The 13088-nt window shown below is 28.9% G+C and overlaps 2 protein-coding genes across 4 annotated transcripts in view; one reads left to right on the top strand and one right to left on the bottom strand.

Annotated features, from left to right (window-relative positions):
* Positions 1 to 13088, top strand: part of LOC131844205 (serine/threonine-protein phosphatase 2A regulatory subunit B'' subunit beta-like) — a 161320-nt gene that overhangs the window by 65290 nt on the left and 82942 nt on the right. The gene's annotated exons all lie outside the window — the stretch shown is intronic.
* On the bottom strand, positions 10048 to 12002 carry LOC131844206 (uncharacterized). Its single transcript, XM_059193027.1, has 3 exons — positions 11952 to 12002; positions 11577 to 11790; positions 10048 to 11069 (listed from the first exon to the last, which is right to left on the bottom strand). The coding sequence occupies exons 1-3, from the start codon at positions 12000 to 12002 to the stop codon at positions 10048 to 10050; spliced, it is 1287 nt and encodes a 428-aa protein (XP_059049010.1).

Here is a 13088-nt window from a genome sequence, read left to right as displayed (position 1 = left end):
AAAGAATATTAACATTATTTTAAATAATTTTAACATTGCCGATCAAAGTAAAATCATAATTTAACAGAAAATTAATTTTGTAATTAACTTGCTGTTTGATTTTGATTCAATCGACAAACGTATCTTTTACGGTACCCTATATGCAACAACAGTATTTATTAAACTATTTGAATACGCGATCTCATTTTTAGTTGAAAGTTGAGCCAATCCAATGAATAATAATTTATTGAGTAGGCTTTAGATTAAAACAACGAAACCTTTTATTTATGTTGTTCTGTTTTAATAATAATAGTCTTTTTTATCTCTATGGAAACGATTTGTGTCTAGCCATGACGGTAAAAAGTTACTTTACGGGAAAACACAATGTCATTTAATTTTGCTCATAAATTCTACTATGCAATGTGATCTCGTTGTCTATTGTTAAAGTTTGTTAAAATATGACAAAAGTAGATTTTATTCCACCAACTTTGGGAACAATAAACTTTATACGGGACTTCTACAAGAATAAACTATGTATATTGGTTAAAAAAAACACAATTGTACGTTTAGAATTAGTAAAGATATCATATAATATTCATACGTAGATATATAACATAACTCATATATATTATACATACGAAAAAAAAACTTTAAATATATTTTTTTTTAGAAATACAAAAACAGGAAATGGAAAAATAATAATGTATATAACTTTATTATGGTTTACAATTCAGGAAGGGTTGATTGCGAAGTGTGGTAACAAATTTTACAGTTCTTTAGAAAAATACCTTCGTTACCTAAAGTTCTTCATTAGATAAACACTAGATGAATAATAATTTATTGAGTAGGCAGCGAGTTACAATCAGCTTCAATTCTATTATTGTTGGCTTTTATTATATTTATGGAGCTAGTTAGTAGTATGGTATTTGAATTCAATTTATATTTTATTTTATATAGATTAATTTACATTTAAAATTAATCCGCCTGTAATATGATTAGAATAACTCTTCTTTTCATGTCTAATGTTTATCTGCATATAGAAACAGATTTAGATACGTGGATATAATAAAACAGTAACTTTCACTTTTTTAATTTATATATTCTTATAAAAAAAATACAGAGTAATATAAAAGAAAAAGGGTCTCAATATAAAATATTAACTATCAATAATACAACAAGATCATATAAATAGAGTCATATTCGACGAAATTATCGATGTGACAATTTCACATTTAAAAACAGTTATCAACAGTCGTTTTCAGTACATCTGCGAAGGAAATGAGTTTTTCTAAAATGGCTAAAAATTTATTTATTCAAAACAGGCTACTGACAGGCTTATTTTATTATGGTTCTTCTTATAGATAGAGACAGGTACATGAGTAATTTTATTTCAGTGTCGACGAGTCGAGTTCATTCAATGTCATATAATATAATTTCATGGGAAACATCTGAGTAAATACGATAAGTAACAAATAATGACTCATTTTAGAAGCGTCTAATTTGTTTTCTGGGAAATTCATAAAGAAATTAATTTCGTACAAGGTTCTTTTTAGACTTGCCATATGATGGGTAAGCAATATGATGGGATATGGCAACTTTCACTTATATACATGTAAAGCACCACAGACCTCACATCATGTGACTGACATTTCAGGGGAATGAGATATCATGTATTCATATCTTGATTACCGAAACAAACCTCACAAAGTAAGGTGCTTAGCAGCCAAAATAGGTAGACTGCAGTTAGCCACTCAGCCGCTTTTTACAATGTTCACCTCGGTATGGATTCGAGTGAATACCATATTGACATATATGTATGAGATATAACAAAAACATAATGTACTATAAAAAAATTACTGCATTTTATTATTTAATTATTATTATTAAATTAAATAAATACAAACAAATATAGTAAGTAAAAGTAGGGACAGTAAATTAATTATATATGTATAACATAATAATGTACTAAAATGCATTTAATTATTATTCCACAAATATAGATGTATATATTATATATTATATATTATGTAGTTAATCTAAAATAGCCAAATGTGCACACTATTTTCGCTCAGCGCAAGTTCTCATTACAAATCTAGAAATGAGGATTTTAAATAATTAATTCTATATAAATAATGGTTTTCTCCCTAATATTTTATTATACCTAAATTTTGAATATACAAATCACCTATTTCAATATATTCACTGTAACTTAATCTATTGTCCAAATTTTAATAATCTCCATTTTTTATGATTTATGTATTGTTGGGACTACGGTCTTACGCCTCTTTTAAAGATTTAGACACACTTTTAGATACCGTAAACATTATGTTTAAAAAGTTTAATGACTTTTTTATTCATCACAACTAACTTCTGCTTTAGAATTTGATATATTTATCGAGATGGGAGCAGTATTACCCGCTGGAATTATAAAGGTCTTTGATTCGTTATTCCTTGCTGGTTTCCTTTTTGTTTTAGTATTGCTGGATCTTCGTACATTATATTCAATGGGATCTGGATAGTTATTGTCATATCTTTGATTTTTTGGGCATTGATTGTATGCGAAGTTTGCATTACTATAGCTTGGATAATACTCCCCACTGCATTCGCATGGAATAGATCTTTCCCAATTGGGTACGGGAATAGGATAGGGACAGAAAACGGGCATAGTTGTCCCATATAATAATGTGGGCAATAAGCTATCCAATGGAGATTGTTGAGGGGCGTCATCTTTTATTATAATTATAGTTGGTGCATTTGGAGAATGTGGATAATATGGATCTTTGTACGAGTTGTAGATGAAAGTATCTTGGTAACCGTTGTAATAACCTGACGGAGAAGGAGGCGAATATGGTGGCGATACACTTGTCTTCCAATGACTTAGTACTAGATCTATCTGTAACAATAATTGGTGTAACATTAAATATATTTCATTGTTATGTTATTGCACTGATAGTATATGAAATAAATATGTATATTGAACACAAACGGAATAGTTATAACACTGTTGTCGTCTATTATATAATAAGTAAAATAAATTATTAATTTTATTCTAAATAAAAGAAATTTTCTCAATTCTTTTTTTATATGTATTGTCGATAACTTTGACAGTTCCTAATTGTTTATATTATTTTTAGAGTTCCAAACTTTAATTATAAACGAAATCATTTGTAAGAAACTACTGAATTAATGAAACTTTACAATAATATACATCAGAATAACACATATGATATAAATTTCATGTAGGTAAAACCGCGGGTACAGCTTGTGTATCTACCATAAGGTGGTGATGAATGTATGTAAGAGAATTGTCAGTGTTTTATGCGACAATTAAGTTTTTCTGCTCGAGCTATAGCTGAAGTTATAACTCTAACTATGTATGTATAAAAGTCAGTATTATAGAGGCTCTTCAATAAGATATTATGTTAACCATAATTATTTAATTATTCACTTTATTATTACCTGTATAACTGAGAATGCAATATATATTTGCTTGAACGTCGTTTTCTTCATATTGCCGTATTTGAACTAATATTCTCTTTACTAAATTATTTTTATAATCTGTATCAGTGTATAATTAATCGCGACAAATTGTAACATTTATTACGCAACATTGTACTTCCAATCTATGATAAGGTATTATTTAAAATGAGCAATAAATATACAACTTTGCATTATATTAGCTTTTTCTTATCATTATTTCTTATTATCAAAATATACAAACAATTAAAACGCATCGTTGTGACATAGATACTTTATTATATTGTAATTTTCTTATTAAACTTATTTTGATATCACTTTATTAACAATCTTAATCTTTATATTTCACATAATTCATACAATGTAACATGCAATATCACTAATTATTGCAGTCCGTTTTAATAATCAAATATACTTCATTTGGATTGCGACCTGGGATTGTTTGTATTGTGGGGTAGGGTGTTGCTACGATTTCTTCTATTCCTGGTGAAGTGTTAATGATAGTTACAGGAGGGCCAGCACAAGTTTCGACTACAGTAGTACTACAGCTGGTCTGCACAGGTACTTCGTAAACTGGAGTGGGATAGGGGACTATATTTCCGGTGGCACATCCGCCATCGCATCCACCTCCGCATCCACCCCCGCATCCGTCATTACATCCGCCACCGCATTCGGTACATATTCCACTAGGAACCCAATTGTTGCTATCACAACCACATCCACAGGATCCGCTACATCCGTTACCACACCCACTATCAGATCCATCTTTTCTCAAAGCTAATAAGAGAATTAAAAAATTGAGCCAATTGCTTTTACGACCTTCATCAGCAAAAATTATTGACGGTGGATAGTTTGGCATCGGTGGTGGATAGATAGGAAAATTGCCACAATTTGGGAAGTTCGGTGGAAAAGTTTGCGCATATGGATCCCATGGTGGGGCAAATGCCTTTATGACAGTAGGAATTGAGAATGGACTACTTTCTGGTTCAACCTGAGGTGTGATAATGTGACTCCATACTCTGGAATTCTAAACACAAATGAAATTTAATCACTGGTTAATGCAAATTGCATATTTAATGTAAAAATAGATTAAGTTCATACCTCTAATAATAAAATGAATGTTGACAGAGTCGTCAGCAGCCGGGACCCCATATTGTTAGGTTAATTGTTGCTGCAATAGTCTTGTCTTTATATACTATATATTTCAAAAGATCGCCGTGAATAGGTGATGATGTAAGTTGGTTTTGGAGTGCAAAAGCACGTATATTTAATGTATCATGTCCTTGAACTAATTATATTTTTATCGAAAAATATACGTATATATTTACCTACTTATTATGTAGTAAAAATTTCAAAGAAATGAACATAGTACGTGCGACGACTACATTTTATGCTTGAAAGTATCGAGATTTATTTGTAATAAGAAAGTAAGTTTGGTTCCTACTTCTGAATATTTGATAGAAAATAATGTTTATTCTAAATATCCAACTAATCTAAAACTATTCTAAAAAATATTAAATTATTTCCACCGTTATTTACAACATAATTTTACTTTTATAGATATTTCTAAAATGATTCCACTCCATTAATTGAAATTGTTTTCATAATAGATATATAACTATTACAGTACTTTTAACGTGATCATCGCTCTTAATTTATGTTACTTAAAATTCGCAATATACTAAGAACATTTACGACAGTTAGTATTACAAATTAACAGTATCATTGCTTAGTTGTTAATTAACCCAACTTATCAACCCGAGATAAAGGTAAATTTGAATCTGGCCGACTTTAAAAACTTTTTGCGTAAACTTCAATTAACTATTGCGGTGCAAAATACCGGTATCTACTCGTAACTTAATTTATTACAGAGATGATAACAGTTGTAGGTACTGTGTGTTACTAATTTCTACATACTACTTGAAATAAGATCAGTAATATCTAAGCAATATGGTGACATTTAATGTTTACTACTATAGTAGCAGTTGAGACAATAATTCTGACCTCTGGCCTCGCCGGTACCTAACTTGAACATAATTCTTAAATATAACGTTTCTTATTATAGCTTATACATAGTTAAATGGGCACTTAATAACCATTTATCACATTTCATTACAGATTATTCTTTTTTATTTTTATAGATTATACTTTATTTGATTGTAAAGTCAAATGTACGTGACTTTTTTCAAATAAATCAATACGGGTTAGATAATTACTTATTAGATAGGGGCACACCATCCTGGCTAAGCAAGACATCTTTTTATGTTAGAATCCCATTGGTTAATGTGTGATGATGAATGATATTTGTTCTTATTTTCTAAATAGCTCTTGTAAGTTAAGTTTTTAAACAAAATTATTTTGGGAATAGAAAATCATATAGAAAATAGCACTATGTGGAAACTAGTATTTTAAAATAAATAAAAATGTTCGGTTTGACTTTTTAAAATTTTTATATTTTGATTTCTTTTCGTAATAAACTAATAATAGGATGTACTAATGATAGGTATAGATTATGTTGAAGATATACATAGAAAATATAATATAGGTATGTGTATTTGTAAAGTAGATATAGATACAATTTTTTATTTTATAACTTAAAGAAAGTTGTAGTATTTCTATCTAATTCTTTATATCAATTATTATACAACGACTAGTACTAACAAAGTTCTTTTTCTCAAAATATACAAACGTGTGAATTTACTTCTATGTATATGTTGTTTCATCTTCATCACAATTTTTCATAATGTTTTTTTTATTGTCTTTCATCTTTCTTTAAAATACAATATACATATATGTATATATATATATATATATATATATATATATATATATATATATATATATATATATATATATATATATATATATAATTTCTTTAAAATGTATATATAATAATTAAGAATATTGTACTGTTTTTAAGTATTAGTATTTGTTTTAACTATTATAAGTGACTGGTGTAGGTACAGGATATGGAATGGGACAATTTCCACCACAACGCCCGTTACATCCGCAGCCGCATCCACCTCCGCATCCCCCACATCCGCCTCCAGAACCACCGCCGCGATTATCGAGCATCATCAGCATTAATATGGGCAACATGCTGTTAAGACCATCACCTCCATCTGATCCACCAGATCTGAGAATCACAGGATATTGTGGTGTGTTGTAACCATTGTTGAATTGACCTCCATATCCATATTGTGCGTAGACGTACACCTGAAAAATAAAAAAAAATTGCAATAAAATAACATGTTGAAGTCACTATTATATTAATAATTATAACATACATAATCAACAAAATCCAAAAATTAAATTATAATTAATAATTATAAAATTCATTTATAAATAAAACTCTTACTTATAAATGAGTTATAATTATTATAATATTATTACGGGTCACTAATAAAAATAACAATAGAGACAAAATTTTAATTAGGTATACCAAATTATTTGTATATACTACGAATATATGTATATTATATATTATTATTGGCTGACGCAATGAAATAATAAATAAATATCCTTACGTTAAAACTACTCAGTAGAACTAAGTAAGTAAACCAAGAGAACGACTCCATTTAGATAAATATACTGTTCTTAATATAAATTATATTAAAAAAATGTGCCCGTACTCTACTGTATTCAATACAGTATGTACTGATATAAGAAATAACTAATTGATGATCTTTTATATAAAACTGTTGTTATCGATGTAGCCTTTTGTAATAATGCATCAAGATAATGTTCTTAGTTTTGTTATTTGACAATAATCACGACTAGAAAGTGTTTCTATATATGTTGAGTAATTTAAATGTCACATTAGTGTCAGCCTTATCATTATATTATATTTATCATCTTGAATATATGTATCTTCGGAATAAAATATTGTAAGTTTCTAAATAAATTTCTTTATAAGTTCTAGAGAAAATATTTCGATATGATCTAGCATAATATAAAAATAAAGAAAAATCGGAGTAGAAGTCGTAAAATAGTCTACTGGCTAACCATATATAGTTAATAATTATCATGATGGCTTCGTCGGTCTAGCGGTTTAGCACATCACCTTACTTCCGTTGGTCGCGGGTTCGATTCCTCGCACGCCACAAACATTTGTATTCATGAGTATGATTGTTTGTATCGATCTGGGTGTTTTCTATGTATAATATGTATGTATTTACAAAATAAATAACTGTGTATTTGTATCAGTTATCACACATAACACAAACTTTAGCTAGCTTAACTTGGGACTAGATGTCGCTGTGTGTACTGTCCTGAGATTATTATTATTATTATCAATTTACAAATGCACTGCACTTGTACAAATGCAATTTCTACAGATTACATTATGCTATGCTGAAATGAATTTCCTACTTTATTATACCTTATCTTTCTATAACAAAAATCTTTTATATTTTTTTTATTCTCGCTATTTCGTTACTTTATTTAGCTTTAGTGACCTTTCAAATTTTTTTATTTATTCTGTACTGAACAACTGTACAAAGACAAGCTTAATGCTGTGTAACATTCTCTACCAGTTAACCTTTGGATATAAAGAGAAAGTATTTTGTATCAGTATGTGCGAGAACTTTTCTTAATCAAGCCTAAGTATATAAATCTTGATTTTGCAATATTTTCAAATAGATCGAAGATTTCTGTTTTTTTTTATAATTTTATACATTGTGCCTAGAACTGTATTTTCTGTAACAAACTGAACTATAAAGAGTTTCATTCATTAACTTTTTTTTTAATTCCCCTTAAGTAACATTTACTACGATATGGTCTCGTCAAATAAATTTTACTTATTTTATATTAAATCAACAAGGAAACGTCCAATTTGGGTTAATACCAGTCGTGGTGAGAAACTATCTGTTTCGTTTATGAAAAATGAAATCTTAAATTGTCCTTTCATAGTATACTCGTAGTCCATCAATTCTTATCGTCATGTACTTTTTGTTAAATTAATTCATTGATAAAAGCTATGGCTACACTGTTTCTTATATATATAAATATTGATTATAAAACCTAAACATTTCTAAAATCTAAATAATGCTTTATATAAAAATATTTTTTTATAGCCATAGGTTACTTGGGCAATACGTATATTTGTGTGTAATTTTTTTTATATGACCTTATCAAAAATTTAATATTTTTTTGAATAGGTACTTATTTTAAAATCAGCTGTTCAGAAGACTTTGTAAAACGAATTCAAAGAAATTTATGTATTTTCATCGAATAACATTTTTGTGTTATCTGCAAAATCTTGATTCAAAGGATTTAAATGATTAACGTTAATTAATAATCCTCAAAGAAGCGACTTAACAATTGAATTAATAAAAGGACTTTACGCTTAATGTATTCATTTCGTGTTAAGTCCTTTTGCACTTAATTTATTGTGGGGTACGTAACTTACTTTCATTTGTTTAGACAATTATTAAAATAGCTGTTTTAATTATTTAATCTAGCTCCTTTTCCAAGTCCCCAATGGTTTGAATGGTCTGTGATAACCGGATTATAAATGATTATATTTTCTTGTTTCGATATATATCGTCCTAAAAGAATACATTATCCATACTTAATATTACACATTTGAAAGTGTGTCTTTCTGTCTGTCTCTTAGTTACCTTTTCGCGACTAAACATCTTTTAATGAAATTAAATGTGAACATACATTGTATTACAACGACGGACATGGACTTATGTGTTATGTAAAAAAACAGACGTAGTCTCTGGTAACTGTTAGTGTAAAAATATAACAATAAGCACAATGCGTGGTATGATATTAAATTGACATTATTCTAAAAATGAACAAGATTTCGGCAGTCGACAATTTTAGAAAAGAAGTATTTTTTTTATATACATATATGTTTGTTTTACAGATAAAATATAAACGTTACCGACAATGTTATGCCGGAAGTTCAGACTTGTTCTCTACAGAGTTCCACAGAATCCTATTGTTGTGACAACAAAGTATGTCTGTCTGTAATGGATCTAAACTATTTTCGGTTTAAATTAATACATATTATATACTAGATGTAACCCGCGACTTTATCTGAAGAAACTTTCCTCCATATTTCACCGTGTTCCAGGTTATTTTAAATAAAAGATGTACTACTCGTGATACTGTGTATCTTATTCTACGTAATATTATGTAATATTATGTTATCTGTGGTAATATTCATTAAGGTCCATTCATATCAAATAACAGGCACTTTCGCATTAAGAATATTTTGTATGATTTATTTACAATGAAACCACAAATAATAAATTTATATATAACAGTTTTTACGTCATCGTGGTTAGTAGTATTGGTTATATTATTATAATAATAGAATGCAATTTTACTACATCCTAATAATTTATTCCTTATTTAAAAGACAAAGAATAGGTACAAAATGTGAAAAGAAAGTAAAATTGGTCATATTATATTAGTTTTAATAGTAATAAATAAATAATCTTATGCTAAGTATACATTTTTTCATATACGCAATTTTATATAAAAATTCATTTCGCTTAAATTACATATATTAATTAAATATTCATCACAGTCGAATGTATTTATAAATTATTTAAAATTATAAACATTATTACAAAGCTAATCTTCATTGTCTTCACATGTAGCGTTACAATCTTCATCTATTTCTCTACTGTCAGTTTCTTCTCCATTGTCATTATCTTTTTCTTGGCTACTTTTATTTTTCGATCTGTTTGTATCAAAATCTTCGTTACTATCATCTTCCATCGGTGGAATTTCATCGTAATGCGATCCGTAGTTGTTTTGTTTCGCGTATCCACTGAATATTTGAGGATTTGGCATGTTATCGTTTACGCATCCGCAGTGACACCCACAACCTGAGTTTTTCTCTTTCAATAAATTAAATATGAGAGGTAACAGTGCCTTCAAATTGGGTGATTTTGAACTTTTCTTCGCTATTATTGTATTCAATAGTGAATCAGCAGAATAACCTGTTGCTAGTGGTCCATAATTGAGAGGTTCAGGCATTGTAGGTGGAAGTGTGGGTATTTGATTTAGATTTATTGCAGGAAGTTGATTTTGAATCCCGTCGAGTGAATGTTGAGGTTGCACAGATTTTATTATTGCTATTTGTTTCTGATAATCCATTGGGAGATTTTGTATTATATTCGGATCTTGTCCAGGTTGTGTTAATACTGTTAAACTTGGTTGATTGTTAATAGATGTTTCAGGAATCGTTGGAAATTGGTTTGGCGACGCTTGATTGATATTTAGCGCTATGTCAGTTGACGGGATTTGTCCATTTTGAATAAAACCTGTGTATTTCATTCCGACATTTGGATGAAAATTAAAATTAGATGCAGTGGATCCTTGATTTAAATGAGATTGTATCCCCTGATTAGAATTTATTCCAGATGTTAGAGGTTTATCAGGTAATGGGTTATTTATACCTGCCAAATTGGAATTGAGAATAGGCGAAGAAGTTTGAAATGCACGAGGCTGTTGATTTGGAAACTGTAAATTATTCATTTTAGGTATTACATTCTGTTGTTGAAACGAATTCGGATGAAAACCTGATTGTTGAATATTCAGTTGTTGTAAATTTTTGCCTTGTTGCAAATTGACCGCTTGCTGAAAATTCCCTGTTTGTTGCAAATTAGGCGCTTGCGGTAAATTCCCGTTTGGTGGCAAATGTGGCGATTGTTGTAGATTTCTTATTTGTTGCAAGTTAGGTACTTGCTGTAAATTCCCTACTTGTTGCAAATTAGGCGCTTGCTGTAAATTCCCGATTTGTTGTAAATTAGGACTTTGCTGAAAATTCCCAATTGGCTGCAACTTTGGCGATTGTTGTAAATTCCTTATTTGTTGCAAGTTAGGCCCTTGCTGTAATTTCTCGATTTGTTGTAAATTAGGCGTTTGCTGAAAATTCCCAATTGGTTGCAAATTTGGCGATTGTTGTAAATTCCCTATTTGTTGCAAGTTAGGCCCTTGCTGTAAATTCCCGATTTGTTGTAAATTAGGAGCTTGCTGTACATTCCCTATTTGTTGCAAATTAGACGCTTGCTGTAAATTCCCGATTGGTTGCAAATTTGGCGATTGTTGTATATTCCCTATTTGTTGTAAGTTAGGCGCTTGCTGTAAATTCCCGATTTGTTGCAAATTTGGCGATTGTTGTATGTTTGGTTGCTGTAAATTAACTGGTTTTTGGATTTTATTAATCTGTTGGATATTTAAACTTTTTTGTGGTTTGGGTATTTGATTCAAATTCTTCGGTATTATCAGCCCATTATTATGTAATGCTGATGATATTATAGGATTGTTTAAACCTGTATTTGGTAGTGCATTCAGATGGCCAATGCTTATCTGAAAGAAGAAATAAAAATATCAGTATATTAAAAATAAAAAAAACAACGAGTTTATTACGTATTAAATGGCTATATTGAAATAGTAATATTAATTAAATAACAATATCATTAATCGTACACTAGCATTATTAATATTAAGATATAATATAATTATCTTACCTGTAAACACAGATTAAAAATAAATACGTGTAAAATTCTTGTTAACCACATCTTGAAAATTTGTTAAATGACAATATTGAACTCTTATATACAATTATATCTTAAAAAGTGTTGTAACAATTTATCTGCAGAAGACGATAATCATCATTGGATGTTTAAATCTCTGTCACGTTCATTACGTAATTGCAATAAAATGAAATGATAAAGCAAATTAAGGCAACTGATATAATCTAAGATAATTAAAAATTATTCCATTTCATGTATTTATAATTGCAAGGCGCGTGTATTATAATATAAATAAAATTAAAATAATTTTCAATATCACCGGTATAGAAAAATGAGTGACCTATAGGTTTTTCAACAACAACTAATAACCTATATACCCTAGTTAATTTGTACGTATTATATAAACCATTATATTTACCATTGTTTATGAGTATGTTGAAAAGGTTTAAAACCGTGTAGTAATTTTAAGAAATAACTACAACTCTATGCGATGAAATCACAAACATAATTGATGTTTTTTTTTATAAATTACAATTAATACATTTTTGATTCTAAACCAGATGGAAAAAACCGATGTTATTTATAATACGTAACCTTCAAATTTCGTATGAACATTGTTTTCAAAAAACTTTTAGAAAATTTAATTTATTAATATTGGCAATTCAAAGGTAATCATTTTAAAAGTACGAAAACTATTTCTGCGTGCAGGAAATGTTTCCGTTAAGACATACGAGTAGTATTTGTAAGATTACAGCAAGGGGTGAGGCTATAGCTATTATGCTTCTCGTGTTAGAAATTACACTAGATATATATGTAAACGTAAAAGTAATATAGACTGAGAACAGTCGTATACAATTCTACTACTGTACACCTGTACTATGGAATAAATCAGTATAAAGGACTTATGTAATCTCAACTTTACTGGATAGTAGTGAATACCCTTAAAGTCGTTTAATATATGCAATAAGTTCAAACAATCTGACGAAATTAGGTGCTCCTATTGTACCCAAATGTAAAAACCGTGACTGAAACAAATGGAAGGGACTGGGCGGTCCTTTTAATGGCTCTATCAACTTTATGAACAAAGAACATTTCACAGTACAGAATTACGAAGTTAACAATGACATTTTA

This window comes from Achroia grisella, unplaced genomic scaffold (assembly GCF_030625045.1).
Source record: "Achroia grisella isolate CSIRO2021 unplaced genomic scaffold, CSIRO_AGI_Agris_v1 utg402, whole genome shotgun sequence".
Classification (NCBI taxonomy): Eukaryota; Metazoa; Arthropoda; class Insecta; order Lepidoptera; family Pyralidae; genus Achroia; species Achroia grisella.
Note: the sequence above shows the minus strand (reverse complement) of the source record. Positions and strands in the feature narration are given on the sequence as shown.

Coding starts and splice junctions, on each gene's coding strand:
- LOC131844206 (XM_059193027.1), bottom strand. CDS start 12,002: ATGTGGTTAACAAGAATTTTACACGTATTTATTTTTAATCTGTGTTTA. Junction 11,791..11,951: donor TTTTTAATCTGTGTTTACAG/GTAAGATAATTA, acceptor TTCTTCTTTCAG/ATAAGCATTGGCCATCTGAA. Junction 11,070..11,576: donor ATCGCCAAATTTGCAACAAA/TCGGGAATTTAC, acceptor TGCAACAAACAG/GGAATTTTCAGCAAGCGGTC.